This window comes from Eleutherodactylus coqui, chromosome 4 (assembly GCF_035609145.1).
Source record: "Eleutherodactylus coqui strain aEleCoq1 chromosome 4, aEleCoq1.hap1, whole genome shotgun sequence".
Lineage (NCBI taxonomy): Eukaryota > Metazoa > Chordata > Amphibia > Anura > Eleutherodactylidae > Eleutherodactylus > Eleutherodactylus coqui.
Window position 1 is genome coordinate 290,875,941 of NC_089840.1, and position 15,694 is coordinate 290,891,634.

General features: G+C 41.0%; 3 protein-coding genes across 3 annotated transcripts; all 3 read right to left on the reverse strand.

Annotated features, from left to right (window-relative positions):
* Nucleotides 1–92: 92 nt before the first annotated feature.
* On the reverse strand, nt 93–1,199 carry LOC136626779 (uncharacterized protein F54H12.2-like). Its single transcript, XM_066601784.1, has one exon. The coding sequence runs from the start codon at nt 1,197–1,199 to the stop codon at nt 93–95; it is 1,107 nt and encodes a 368-aa protein (XP_066457881.1).
* A 3,216-nt stretch (nt 1,200–4,415) lies between these two features.
* LOC136626780 (uncharacterized protein F54H12.2-like) lies at nt 4,416–5,522 on the reverse strand. Its single transcript, XM_066601785.1, has one exon. It carries the CDS (start codon nt 5,520–5,522, stop codon nt 4,416–4,418), a length of 1,107 nt encoding a protein of 368 aa, XP_066457882.1.
* Nucleotides 5,523–8,737: 3,215 nt separating this feature from the next.
* LOC136626782 (uncharacterized protein F54H12.2-like) lies at nt 8,738–9,844 on the reverse strand. Its single transcript, XM_066601786.1, has one exon. The coding sequence runs from the start codon at nt 9,842–9,844 to the stop codon at nt 8,738–8,740; it is 1,107 nt and encodes a 368-aa protein (XP_066457883.1).
* Nucleotides 9,845–15,694: the final 5,850 nt, after the last annotated feature.

The following is a 15,694-nucleotide window of genomic DNA, read 5'->3' on the forward strand; positions in this document are numbered from 1 at the left end:
AGGCACTTTCAGTGACACATAGTACAATTAACACCCAGTGTCGTCCTCGCTGAGTTGAATCATCAGTATTAATTATATAAGCCGATGGTCTTTTATCCACATCCATTTCTGTCAATCGAAATCGAGTTGTCTGCTCGTTGCTTTCCGGAGATATGTACGAGAGCCATATATTCCCTAATAGCTAATTCACCCTCAAAATCAGGCTGAAAAGGCCTGGCCGGAATCTGTTGACCATCCAGATACAAGGCCGCGTGGTTTACGGAATAATGGTGAAAACAGAGAGGATTTTTTTGGAAGCTACCGCTAAAGGCTTCATTGTCCACAAAGGCTAATATCACAGTTTTAGGTATCTGGCCCAGGAACAAATTTTCATGGGTTGCTATACGGCTTCCGATTGCTATGCTGAAGACTTTGAGACTCGTCCTATCCAAAGTATATTTAGCAGTGGTTGCTAGTAGCGCCTGGCTGTGCCCTATGCAGACGGCTGGGGATACTTGTACTCTCTTGATGAAAATTGAAGCATGAAGGATTTGAACTTTAAATCCATCAGGGTCTGCTGACATCAAGCAGAACGAGTCTTTATTCCTTGTTAGTTTTATCTTTAAATCCAGACCATTCAAGATAAGCTTCGGTTGGTTAAATATATCGCCATAAATAGGCCCCAGAAGCTCCACAGTTTTAGAGCGCTGTGTTGCTGCAGCTCTTTTAGCGAAGCCTAAATTTGGGCCATCGAGTGTCCTTTCATGGTGGTGACCTGCCGAATCCTTGTAAAAAAGTCCGGCTGTAAATTGGGATGCGAGCGTTTGACCACTATAATTTAAAATTGTCTCGATGAACGCTCTATAGCTATAAAGATTATCGGATTGTGAGATTAGTCGATCCCCCAATGTGATGTCCACTTGGTTAAAAAGTGTAGCTACGGGGTAATTAATAAAGCCCACACGTGCACCATCGGGGATGGCTGTGTTATGTTGTTTAACTATACGACAGGTTAAGTGCAGGAGGGTGTTATTTAAGTTGTAGTAATATTCGCCGCTACCCGATATGAAAAATTCCAACGGCGTGTTGTCAGTGAGGGCTGTGATAGGCAGGACTTCAACAAATAAAGATTTTTCAATACTGGTCTGCGTTGGCGGTATGGTGAAAATATCCAACTTAGATTTGGTGCACTCTACAGAACCGTCGTGTATGAACGCCATGTTAGAGAATTAAAAGATGTCGTCTGCTGCGCGTCTAGCGGGTTTCTGACGGCGTCGTCTTTTGCGTGAAGGAGTCTTATCCATGAGGAGCGGGTGAAATCGTGCAACGATTCGTCTTTTTCTTTTACAGGTTTTTTTTTACAACAGAAACAAGTCCGGAGCTGCACTGTTCTTGACGCGACTGATTGAGTCTGTCCAAAACAGCCGACGAAACAGAAGTGACTGCGTCTGTAGCGATATTTTTGACATCCGTCTTTACATGAGGCTTTACTAATTCTAGACCTTTTCTGAAAAGAGGCAAGGCCCTTCGGAAGAGTGACCTGAAGACGCCCCCAATTCCCGCGCCAATCATATACTCATCTCCATGAAATCCATCTATTTTTCCGTTTCCACTCTGCGCCAAATAATGTTTCACGTAGAGCACAGGATCTCCGTACACTCGCTGAGACAACATGTTTTAACGCTGCGAATCGTTACGCGGTCTAAAGTGTAATCGCACTATACTTTTCCCGTACTTGAATTTAACAGGCGTGTTCTGGTCTGATAAAATCGAGATTGTAATCGTGTCAAAATGTTGTTTACACACCGGCACATAATCAGGGCGATTGTAGTGAATTGTGACAATGTCGCTGTTTTTACCGCTGATTTCTACCGTTCTTAATAGCTGCACATAGCTATCGCCTACAAACTGATGATTGATCATATCCGTATACACGTACAATGTATAGAAGCCGGCTTTTATGTCCGCAAAATGCCGCCTCTTGTCCGGGATATTCCCAGCTAATGCGGCGTTATATTCAGGCAGATCTAGCAGAACGGACAACTTATGACCCGGAGCAAAGTGTAGCGTTGGCGAATCGGTAACTGTAACAATTATTTTTACTTCATCATAGCGTAGCTTAAAGACCTCGTTTGTTAGCCTTAAACCCTCAATTCTGTCATTTATCGCACGCGTCAAATCTGATAGCGAGGAATAAAATCCAGACTTGACAAAATATTCCTGGTATGTACTGCCATGTTTAGCGACAAAAAAGTTTCCCTCGGTCGCCGCAATCGTGTCCCATGTGTGCGGGTACTGAATTTCGGTTAGCGCCACATCGTAAACGCCCGAGAGCTGAATCGGCTTCGCTAGTTTCGTAGTGTAAGTAGAAATTGAGTTTTCGGAGTAGATTCTGGACGACGCATTACTAGGAAGAGTTATATAAAACGAGCCCGACTCCATGCTCTATGCGGGTGTTAGTTGATTTTCAGTGACCCAGCTCTTAAATTTTGTAGGGTACCCGAGCCACTTCACAAAATAATGCTCCGTTCCGCGGATGCGCCTTTTGTTTAATATTTTCTCGATCCTGTAGACGCGGTTCTCGTCAGCGGGTACCTGCTGTATTTCCTCTTTATAAAACGACCCCTCTATAGCTTCACCGCTCAGGTCGCTTAATTTATATAGCGGTTTTTGAAATCGCGTATTAATAGACTCTATGATGAAAATTTCATCAGTGTAAGTTTGCTCATAGCCTTTCGTAAATGTTCCTTTATGTTGAGAAATCCTCACATGATCGCCTATTTTTAAAGAAGTCTATTCATGCTTTGAGTTCATAATATCGCTGTAGATATTTCGCCAAATTGTTAAGGAGTTCTTTTTCGTGACATCCACAGGTCGGCATCGGATAATACGGTGGTAAGTTTGGTTTGGTCAGGTCTGTCAGTTTGAAATAATGCCTCACAGGGGCTGGTAGTGTAGTTTAGATAGCGGTCACCATCTAGGACCGTATTGTACTTTAGCCAGGTTAGAAAATTTATCATCACAATTTCTAATTGACCTCCCTGGCTCTTTTGTCAGTCTGGGACAATAAACGCCAAGTATCAGGTGTTCAGACTGTTTAATCACTAGCACCTATGTTTGTTGAATAGTGTTCAATTAATGGACCTATCTAACATAAGGATTGCTATGTCAGCTGTCTGTTCATTATAAAACAGCATGGTCAATTGCACTATTTGCAAACCAATCGGGTTGCCTTTACAGTCGACTGTCTAGTGTAAGGCAACAAGATTGATTGCATTATAATCGCAAATCAATCTGTTTGTGTAAATCAGCCTCCACAGTCGTCTGTTTAGTGTAAAGCAGTGTTATTAATTACACTACACTAAAAACCATTCTATTTGCTTTTACATAATGTGCAATTAATCTACCAGCCTTCTTACATTGGCGCATTAAAAAACCAGTTCTTACGCGCAATTTTTGTGCAACTGCTGTTTGCTATTCGAACCCATTGCAACAAAAATTGTGTGCAGTTGATTGGCATCGCACAATTTTTGGGCATCATTCAGTCTTATTTTCGTCCTGATGAAGCAGCGCGCCAAATAATCTGTCTTGCGCTGCGGAAACGCGTTGACGATTAGACGATTACGGACGATCTTGTTCGCCCTGGTCCACATTGGATTTCAGTTAACTATTTATATGTTCATCAAATTCGCAATTTTGCGAATTGACATATATTATAAGTAGCTTGGACTTCTCCTGACTTAATTGTCATTACAAGTCCAGCCTTCTAGCCTGTTTCCGATGATACAGACTTTGACCTAATTTAAGAACTGGGTCTTGTCAGATCGATGACCCTATGGGGAAGTGAATAAGTCTAGTAACAAATAAGGTTACGGACTCAGTACAGTGCTCCCATAAGCGAGTGTACTAGTATAATATTTGTCTAGTGTGGATGATCTAATTGTCATTATCCACCACTTAGGGTTTTATGAGTGACGCTCTCTAGTTGTTTTGGAACAGTGTCTTTCCATCAATAGGCATGTTCTTATTAATGCATAACAACATGGAGTTATCTCAGTAGGCGCTACCACTTTCTGGTCCCTTGTATACCTGATAACGGCCCGCTACGGTCACCACCTTATCTGGTAGCCCCTCTTATCATTATCAATTTAAATAATATATTAAAATTCTGTATTTGAGTCATTCTAATTACTTAAGCAAATTGCGCTAATCCCATAGGCAATTAATTTTGTGGTTGTTTTGTATGGTTGTCTGTCATTTTGTGTCCGTTTAGGTCGGAACCATCCTGCCTTAGCAGTATTGGTTTTTTATCATTAATATTAATAAAGGTTATATTTTAGTTTCAGGCACTTTCAGTGACACATAGTACAATTAACACCCAGTGTCGTCCTCGCTGAGTTGAATCATCAGTATTAATTATATAAGCCGATGGTCTTTTATCCACATCCATTTCTGTCAATCGAAATCGAGTTGTCTGCTCGTTGCTTTCCGGAGATATGTACGAGAGCCATATATTCCCTAATAGCTAATTCACCCTCAAAATCAGGCTGAAAAGGCCTGGCCGGAATCTGTTGACCATCCAGATACAAGGCCGCGTGGTTTACGGAATAATGGTGAAAACAGAGAGGATTTTTTTGGAAGCTACCGCTAAAGGCTTCATTGTCCACAAAGGCTAATATCACAGTTTTAGGTATCTGGCCCAGGAACAAATTTTCATGGGTTGCTATACGGCTTCCGATTGCTATGCTGAAGACTTTGAGACTCGTCCTATCCAAAGTATATTTAGCAGTGGTTGCTAGTAGCGCCTGGCTGTGCCCTATGCAGACGGCTGGGGATACTTGTACTCTCTTGATGAAAATTGAAGCATGAAGGATTTGAACTTTAAATCCATCAGGGTCTGCTGACATCAAGCAGAACGAGTCTTTATTCCTTGTTAGTTTTATCTTTAAATCCAGACCATTCAAGATAAGCTTCGGTTGGTTAAATATATCGCCATAAATAGGCCCCAGAAGCTCCACAGTTTTAGAGCGCTGTGTTGCTGCAGCTCTTTTAGCGAAGCCTAAATTTGGGCCATCGAGTGTCCTTTCATGGTGGTGACCTGCCGAATCCTTGTAAAAAAGTCCGGCTGTAAATTGGGATGCGAGCGTTTGACCACTATAATTTAAAATTGTCTCGATGAACGCTCTATAGCTATAAAGATTATCGGATTGTGAGATTAGTCGATCCCCCAATGTGATGTCCACTTGGTTAAAAAGTGTAGCTACGGGGTAATTAATAAAGCCCACACGTGCACCATCGGGGATGGCTGTGTTATGTTGTTTAACTATACGACAGGTTAAGTGCAGGAGGGTGTTATTTAAGTTGTAGTAATATTCGCCGCTACCCGATATGAAAAATTCCAACGGCGTGTTGTCAGTGAGGGCTGTGATAGGCAGGACTTCAACAAATAAAGATTTTTCAATACTGGTCTGCGTTGGCGGTATGGTGAAAATATCCAACTTAGATTTGGTGCACTCTACAGAACCGTCGTGTATGAACGCCATGTTAGAGAATTAAAAGATGTCGTCTGCTGCGCGTCTAGCGGGTTTCTGACGGCGTCGTCTTTTGCGTGAAGGAGTCTTATCCATGAGGAGCGGGTGAAATCGTGCAACGATTCGTCTTTTTCTTTTACAGGTTTTTTTTTACAACAGAAACAAGTCCGGAGCTGCACTGTTCTTGACGCGACTGATTGAGTCTGTCCAAAACAGCCGACGAAACAGAAGTGACTGCGTCTGTAGCGATATTTTTGACATCCGTCTTTACATGAGGCTTTACTAATTCTATACCTTTTCTGAAAAGAGGCAAGGCCCTTCGGAAGAGTGACCTGAAGACGCCCCCAATTCCCGCGCCAATCATATACTCATCTCCATGAAATCCATCTATTTTTCCGTTTCCACTCTGCGCCAAATAATGTTTCACGTAGAGCACAGGATCTCCGTACACTCGCTGAGACAACATGTTTTAACGCTGCGAATCGTTACGCGGTCTAAAGTGTAATCGCACTATACTTTTCCCGTACTTGAATTTAACAGGCGTGTTCTGGTCTGATAAAATCGAGATTGTAATCGTGTCAAAATGTTGTTTACACACCGGCACATAATCAGGGCGATTGTAGTGAATTGTGACAATGTCGCTGTTTTTACCGCTGATTTCTACCGTTCTTAATAGCTGCACATAGCTATCGCCTACAAACTGATGATTGATCATATCCGTATACACGTACAATGTATAGAAGCCGGCTTTTATGTCCGCAAAATGCCGCCTCTTGTCCGGGATATTCCCAGCTAATGCGGCGTTATATTCAGGCAGATCTAGCAGAACGGACAACTTATGACCCGGAGCAAAGTGTAGCGTTGGCGAATCGGTAACTGTAACAATTATTTTTACTTCATCATAGCGTAGCTTAAAGACCTCGTTTGTTAGCCTTAAACCCTCAATTCTGTCATTTATCGCACGCGTCAAATCTGATAGCGAGGAATAAAATCCAGACTTGACAAAATATTCCTGGTATGTACTGCCATGTTTAGCGACAAAAAGTTTCCCTCGGTCGCCGCAATCGTGTCCCATGTGTGCGGGTACTGAATTTCGGTTAGCACCACATCGTAAACGCCCGAGAGCTGAATCGGCTTCGCTAGTTTCGTAGTGTAAGTAGAAATTGAGTTTTCGGAGTAGATTCTGGACGACGCATTACTAGGAAGAGTTATATAAAACGAGCCCGACTCCATGCTCTATGCGGGTGTTAGTTGATTTTCAGTGACCCAGCTCTTAAATTTTGTAGGGTACCCGAGCCACTTCACAAAATAATGCTCCGTTCCGCGGATGCGCCTTTTGTTTAATATTTTCTCGATCCTGTAGACGCGGTTCTCGTCAGCGGGTACCTGCTGTATTTCCTCTTTATAAAACGACCCCTCTATAGCTTCACCGCTCAGGTCGCTTAATTTATATAGCGGTTTTTGAAATCGCGTATTTATAGACTCTATGATGAAAATTTCATCAGTGTAAGTTTGCTCATAGCCTTTCGTAAATGTTCCTTTATGTTGAGAAATCCTCACATGATCGCCTATTTTTAAAGAAGTCTATTCATGCTTTGAGTTCATAATATCGCTGTAGATATTTCGCCAAATTGTTAAGGAGTTCTTTTTCGTGACATCCACAGGTCGGCATCGGATAATACGGTGGTAAGTTTGGTTTGGTCAGGTCTGTCAGTTTGAAATAATGCCTCACAGGGGCTGGTAGTGTAGTTTAGATAGCGGTCACCATCTAGGACCGTATTGTACTTTAGCCAGGTTAGAAAATTTATCATCACAATTTCTAATTGACCTCCCTGGCTCTTTTGTCAGTCTGGGACAATAAACGCCAAGTATCAGGTGTTCAGACTGTTTAATCACTAGCACCTATGTTTGTTGAATAGTGTTCAATTAATGGACCTATCTAACATAAGGATTGCTATGTCAGCTGTCTGTTCATTATAAAACAGCATGGTCAATTGCACTATTTGCAAACCAATTGGGTTGCCTTTACAGTCGACTGTCTAGTGTAAGGCAACAAGATTGATTGCATTATAATCGCAAATCAATCTGTTTGTGTAAATCAGCCTCCACAGTCGTCTGTTTAGTGTAAAGCAGTGTTATTAATTACACTACACTAAAAACCATTCTATTTGCTTTTACATAATGTGCAATTAATCTACCAGCCTTCTTACATTGGCGCATTAAAAAACCAGTTCTTACGCGCAATTTTTGTGCAACTGCTGTTTGCTATTCGAACCCATTGCAACAAAAATTGTGTGCAGTTGATTGGCATCGCACAATTTTTGGGCATCATTCAGTCTTATTTTCGTCCTGATGAAGCAGCGCGCCAAATAATCTGTCTTGCGCTGCGGAAACGCGTTGACGATTAGACGATTACGGACGATCTTGTTCGCCCTGGTCCACATTGGATTTCAGTTAACTATTTATATGTTCATCAAATTCGCAATTTTGCGAATTGACATATATTATAAGTAGCTTGGACTTCTCCTGACTTAATTGTCATTACAAGTCCAGCCTTCTAGCCTGTTTCCGATGATACAGACTTTGACCTAATTTAAGAACTGGGTCTTGTCAGATCGATGACCCTATGGGGAAGTGAATAAGTCTAGTAACAAATAAGGTTACGGACTCAGTACAGTGCTCCCATAAGCGAGTGTACTAGTATAATATTTGTCTAGTGTGGATGATCTAATTGTCATTATCCACCACTTAGGGTTTTATGAGTGACGCTCTCTAGTTGTTTTGGAACAGTGTCTTTCCATCAATAGGCATGTTCTTATTAATGCATAACAACATGGAGTTATCTCAGTAGGCGCTACCACTTTCTGGTCCCTTGTATACCTGATAACGGCCCGCTACGGTCACCACCTTATCTGGTAGCCCCTCTTATCATTATCAATTTAAATAATATATTAAAATTCTGTATTTGAGTCATTCTAATTACTTAAGCAAATTGCGCTAATCCCATAGGCAATTAATTTTGTGGTTGTTTTGTATGGTTGTCTGTCATTTTGTGTCCGTTTAGGTCGGAACCATCCTGCCTTAGCAGTATTGGTTTTTTATCATTAATATTAATAAAGGTTATATTTTAGTTTCAGGCACTTTCAGTGACACATAGTACAATTAACACCCAGTGTCGTCCTCGCTGAGTTGAATCATCAGTATTAATTATATAAGCCGATGGTCTTTTATCCACATCCATTTCTGTCAATCGAAATCGAGTTGTCTGCTCGTTGCTTTCCGGAGATATGTACGAGAGCCATATATTCCCTAATAGCTAATTCACCCTCAAAATCAGGCTGAAAAGGCCTGGCCGGAATCTGTTGACCATCCAGATACAAGGCCGCGTGGTTTACGGAATAATGGTGAAAACAGAGAGGATTTTTTTGGAAGCTACCGCTAAAGGCTTCATTGTCCACAAAGGCTAATATCACAGTTTTAGGTATCTGGCCCAGGAACAAATTTTCATGGGTTGCTATACGGCTTCCGATTGCTATGCTGAAGACTTTGAGACTCGTCCTATCCAAAGTATATTTAGCAGTGGTTGCTAGTAGCGCCTGGCTGTGCCCTATGCAGACGGCTGGGGATACTTGTACTCTCTTGATGAAAATTGAAGCATGAAGGATTTGAACTTTAAATCCATCAGGGTCTGCTGACATCAAGCAGAACGAGTCTTTATTCCTTGTTAGTTTTATCTTTAAATCCAGACCATTCAAGATAAGCTTCGGTTGGTTAAATATATCGCCATAAATAGGCCCCAGAAGCTCCACAGTTTTAGAGCGCTGTGTTGCTGCAGCTCTTTTAGCGAAGCCTAAATTTGGGCCATCGAGTGTCCTTTCATGGTGGTGACCAGCCGAATCCTTGTAAAAAAGTCCGGCTGTAATTTGGGATGCGAGCGTTTGACCACTATAATTTAAAATTGTCTCGATGAACGCTCTATAGCTATAAAGATTATCGGATTGTGAGATTAGTCGATCCCCCAATGTGATGTCCACTTGGTTAAAAAGTGTAGCTACAGGGTAATTAATAAAGCCCACACGTGCACCATCGGGGATGGCTGTGTTATGTTGTTTAACTATACGACAGGTTAAGTGCAGGAGGGTGTTATTTAAGTTGTAGTAATATTCGCCGCTACCCGATATGAAAAATTCCAACGGCGTGTTGTCAGTGAGGGCTGTGATAGGCAGGACTTCAACAAATAAAGATTTTTCAATACTGGTCTGCGTTGGCGGTATGGTGAAAATATCCAACTTAGATTTGGTGCACTCTACAGAACCGTCGTGTATGAACGCCATGTTAGAGAATTAAAAGATGTCGTCTGCTGCGCGTCTAGCGGGTTTCTGACGGCGTCGTCTTTTGCGTGAAGGAGTCTTATCCATGAGGAGCGGGTGAAATCGTGCAACGATTCGTCTTTTTCTTTTACAGGTTTTTTTTTACAACAGAAACAAGTCCGGAGCTGCACTGTTCTTGACGCGACTGATTGAGTCTGTCCAAAACAGCCGACGAAACAGAAGTGACTGCGTCTGTAGCGATATTTTTGACATCCGTCTTTACATGAGGCTTTACTAATTCTAGACCTTTTCTGAAAAGAGGCAAGGCCCTTCGGAAGAGTGACCTGAAGACGCCCCCAATTCCCGCGCCAATCATATACTCATCTCCATGAAATCCATCTATTTTTCCGTTTCCACTCTGCGCCAAATAATGTTTCACGTAGAGCACAGGATCTCCGTACACTCGCTGAGACAACATGTTTTAACGCTGCGAATCGTTACGCGGTCTAAAGTGTAATCGCACTATACTTTTCCCGTACTTGAATTTAACAGGCGTGTTCTGGTCTGATAAAATCGAGATTGTAATCGTGTCAAAATGTTGTTTACACACCGGCACATAATCAGGGCGATTGTAGTGAATTGTGACAATGTCGCTGTTTTTACCGCTGATTTCTACCGTTCTTAATAGCTGCACATAGCTATCGCCTACAAACTGATGATTGATAATATCCGTATACACGTACAATGTATAGAAGCCGGCTTTTATGTCCGCAAAATGCCGCCTCTTGTCCGGGATATTCCCAGCTAATGCGGCGTTATATTCAGGCAGACCTAGCAGAACGGACAACTTATGACCCGGAGCAAAGTGTAGCGTTGGCGAATCGGTAACTGTAACAATATTTTTACTTCATCATAGCGTAGCTTAAAGACCTCGTTTGTTAGCCTTAAACCCTCAATTCTGTCATTTATCGCACGTGTCAAATCTGATAGCGAGGAATAAAATCCAGACTTGACAAAATATTCCTGGTATGTACTGCCATGTTTAGCGACAAAAAAGTTTCCCTCGGTCGCCGCAATCGTGTCCCATGTGTGCGGGTACTGAATTTCGGTTAGCGCCACACCGTAAACGCCCGAGAGCTGAATCGGCTTCGCTAGTTTCGTAGTGTAAGTAGAAATTGAGTTTTCGGAGTAGATTCTGGACGACGCATTACTAGGAAGAGTTATATAAAACGAGCCCGACTCCATGCTCTATGCGGGTGACAGTTGATTTTCAGCGACCCAGCTCTTAAATTTTGTAGGGTACCCGAGCCACTTCACAAAATAATGCTCCGTTCCGCGGATGCGCCTTTTGTTTAATATTTTCTCGATCCTGTAGACGCGGTTCTCGTCAGCGGGTACCTGCTGTATTTCCTCTTTATAAAACGACCCCTCTATAGCTTCGCCGCTCAGGTCGCTTAATTTATATAGCGGTTTTTGAAATCGCGTATTAATAGACTCTATGATGAAAATTTCATCAGTGTAAGTCTGCTCATAGCCTTTCGTAAATGTTCCTTTCCGTTGAGAAATCCTCACATGATCGCCTATTTTTAAAGAAGTCTTTTCATGCTTTGAGTTCATAATATCGCTGTAGATATTTCGCCAAATTGTTAAGGAGTTCTTTTTCGTGACATCCACAGGTCGGCATCGGATAATACGGTGGTAAGTTTGGTTATAACTGTATACCAGTGCTGGTAAAATATCGATATAGCGAAATGTGTTATGATGGGTGAGATAACGCCACATTCGTGATTTTAAAGTGCGATTAAAACGTTCAACCACCGCAGCCTTTACGTTGTTGCTCGTAAATTAATGGTGTATATTGTATCTTTTACAAACTCGCTTTATGTGTTGATTCATGAATTCTTTCCCACGATCGGTGCGTATTTTTCGAGGTACACTATCGCTATTCTCAAATATCAGCTCGAAGGCTCTTGCGACGCTTGATCCCGATTTAGATGATAATCTGACGCACCAAGCATATTTTGATAAAACATCTATAACCATTAAAATGTATTTTATGCCATCATTTTCTTTAGAGTATTGCATTAAACACACGAGGTCAGATTCCTAGAGCGAATCTATATCAGCAGCAATTATTTTGTTTCTAGCAAATTTCTTTCTGATCGGCTTGTGAAGGCTATAACAATTAATCTTTTGCAACCATTCTGTAATTTTGCGCTGGTTTATCCCCTTAAGTGCCTTATGCAATTTTTGAATTCCGGCATAAGAACCGGCGCTTGATGGTGTAAAATATTGGCGCTGTAACCAACGTGCATCCCGTGAAGCGGCCATAGTGGTAATTATGCAGCAAAGATGGGGATACAGCGGTTTAATTACCTCCTAACTTTTTATAAATCTAGACCGCTTTGATTCTACCACTCGTAGATTTAAATCACCTGATTACAGCACGTAGAAACCTGGACATTTTAATCACTTTCTGCTTTTTTTAAAATAAAGTATCTATCACATTTTGATTTCGCTAACCAGCTTTAAAATGTGCCAGAACTTAGAATGCTATATTTAGCTTAGTAGCATAGCATTTACAAAGGTTCATTGTGTGGCCGGATGAAGTATTTAGGATAATATAAAATCTAGTTGTAAATCCCGCAGTTCTGAGTAAGTGGATACAAAAAAAGATCTAACATCTGTAGGGTCAGTGCATGCCTGTTTATGAGTTCATTATAACAGATTTAAGTCATTAGACATATGGCTAATTTAGCGTGACAGTAGCTAAGTAAGTTTGAGACCTTCTGACCTGTGCATGATCTAGCGTAACAACAGCTGACGTTTGAGACCTTATGGCCGGATGTCTCATACATCCTGATGCTTATAGGATCAATAAAATCAAGATGCTTTGTCACAGAACTGATTAATTACACTGTGAAAAAAGAACCTATTGAGACGACGGGGACAAGGGGGTATTTGTAAATAACTAGAAACACCTGTTGAGGAGTTTGTCTGGACTTGTCTGAAAGGCGGACGAGAGCCTCGCATATAACTGGCCCTTAAGTCAGTTAAGACAGCTCGCGAGCCAGTCAACCCGTCTCCTTTACAGAGCCAGAAAACATCTGTGTTCATCTAGTGAATTTGGACTCCATCAGCACCAAGCACATCATATCCAGGCCGTCACAAAGCATCATTGGAATAAAGGTAATACATTGTTTTTATCTTTTTATTTTTGCATTAGTGTATAAGGATAAACATTGTTTTATTACCGTGTTATATTAACATAATTATTAATCATGTATTTGATATACGTACGGTTAATAATTGCATGCATAAATTAGTGCATTACAATAGATCTATGTTTAATTAGTATAGCTGATTACATATATTTTTAATACAGGCTGTCTTTAATTATGCATTTAGCGTAATATTGTTAGTCTGTGTGTGTGTGCAATTTACTAATATATCACTATGTTTTTAACTATTAGAATGGTTTTTAATACCGTATATTTTTAATGTCCGTACTTATTAATTGTTTTATGATGTACTATTGTGTTACATTAGATGTGTTTTATTTTTAATTATAGCAGTTTATTAACATTGTTAATAGTGGCTTATTAAACATTTTATATATATATATATATATATATATATATATATATATATATATATTTATATATATATTTATTTATAATATTGGTAACCTTACTACGTGTGCAATATACTAGTCTTTCGCTATAGTTTTAATCATTATAATGCTTATTAATAACGTAATAATATTACTGTATCAAATAAATATATTATATGTGGGAATTTAATATACGGGTCAGTAATATTTCTACGACACGCTAGTCTATCAGTAAAGATGCATGATCAATATTTTTAAATGACGAATTTTCTAACGAACAGCATCGGTGGTAGAAATCAGTTTTTTGCTACAGTAATTCTCTATGCATTTTCAGATGGAATCTGTTGACCATCCAGATACAAGGCCGTGTGGTTTACGGAATAATGGTGAAAACAGAGAGGATTTTTTTGGAAGCTACCGCTAAAGGCTTCATTGTCCACAAAGGCTAATATCACAGTTTTAGGTATCTGGCCCAGGAACAAATTTTCATGGGTTGCTATACGGCTTCCGATTGCTATGCTGAAGACTTTGAGACTCGTCCTATCCAAAGTATATTTAGCAGTGGTTGCTAGTAGCGTCTGGCTGTGCCCTATGTGGACGGCTGGGGATACTTGTACTCTCTTGATGAAAATTGAAGCATGAAGGATTTGAACTTTAAATCCATCAGGGTCTGCTGACATCAAGCAGAACGAGTCTTTATTCCTTCAGTTTTATCTTTAAATCCAGACCGTTCAAGATAAGCTTTGGTTGGTTAAATATATCGCCATAAATAGGGCCCAGAAGCTCCACAGTTTTAGAGCGCTGTGTTGCTGCAGCTCTTTTAGCAAAGTCTAAATTTGGGCCATCGAGTATCCTTTCATGGTGGTGACCTGCCGAATCCTTGTAAAAAAGACCGGCTGTAAATTGGGATGCGAGCGTTTGACCACTATAATTTAAAATTGTCTCGATGAACGCTCTATAGCTATAAAGATTATCGGATTGTGAGATTAGTCGATCCCCCAATGTGATGTCCACTTGGTTAAAAAGTGTGGCTTACGGGGTAATTAATAAAGCCCACACGTGCACCATCGGGGATGGCTGTGTTATCTTGTTTAACTATACGACAGGTTAAGTGCAGGAGGGTGTTATTTAAGTCATAGTAATATTCGCCGCTACCCGATATGAAGAATTCCAACGGCGTGTTGTCAGTGAGGGCTGCGATAGGCAGGACTTCAACAAATAAAGATTTTTCAATACTTGTCTGCATTGGCGGTATGGTGAAAATATCCAACTCAGATTTGGTGCACTCTACAGAACCGTTGTGTATGAACGCCATGTTAGAGAATTAAAAGATGTTGTCTGCTGCGCGTCTAGCGGGTTTCTGACGGCGTCGTCTTTTGCGTGAAGGAGTCTTATCCATGAAGAGCGGGTGAAATCGTGCAACGATTCGTCTTTGTCTTTTACGGGGGTTTTTTACAACAGAAACAAGTCCAGAGCCACGCTGTTCTTGACGCGACTGATTGAGTCTGTCCAAAACAGCCGACGAAACAGAAGTGACTGCGTCTGTAGCGATATTTTTGACAGCCGTCTTTACATGAGGCTTTACTAATTCTAGACCTTTTCTGAAAAGAGGCAAGGCCCTTCGGAAGAGTGACCTGTAGACGCCCCCAATTCCCGTGCCAATCATATACTCATCTCCATGAAATCCATCTATTTTTCCGTTTCCACTCTGCGCCAAATAATGTTTCACGTAGAGCGCAGGATCTCCGTACACTCGCTGAGATAACATGCTTTAACGCTGCGAATCGTTACGCGGTCTAAAGTGTAATCGCACTATACTTTTCCAGTACTTGAATTTAACAGGCGTGTTCTGGTCTGATAAAATCGAGATTGTAATCGTGTCTTTACAAACTGGCACGTAATCAGGGCGATTGTAGTGAATTGTGACAATGTCGCTGTTTTTACCGCTGATTTCTACCGTTCTTAATAGCTGCACATAGCAATCGCCTACAAACTGATGATTGATAATATCCGTATACACGTACAATGTATAGAAGCCAGCTTTTATGTCCGCAAAATGCCGCCTCTTGTCCGGGATATTTCCAGCTAATGCGGCGTTATATTCAGGCAGACCTAGCAGAACGGACAACTTATGACCCGAAGCAAAGTGTAACGTTGGCGAATCGATAACTGTAACAATTCTTTTTACTTCATCATAGCGTAGCTTAAAGACCTTGTTTGTTAGCCTTAAAGCCTCAATTCTGTCATTTATTGCACGCGTC

Coding starts and splice junctions, on each gene's coding strand:
- LOC136626779 (XM_066601784.1), bottom strand. CDS start 1,199: ATGGCGTTCATACACGACGGTTCTGTAGAGTGCACCAAATCTAAGTTG.
- LOC136626780 (XM_066601785.1), bottom strand. CDS start 5,522: ATGGCGTTCATACACGACGGTTCTGTAGAGTGCACCAAATCTAAGTTG.
- LOC136626782 (XM_066601786.1), bottom strand. CDS start 9,844: ATGGCGTTCATACACGACGGTTCTGTAGAGTGCACCAAATCTAAGTTG.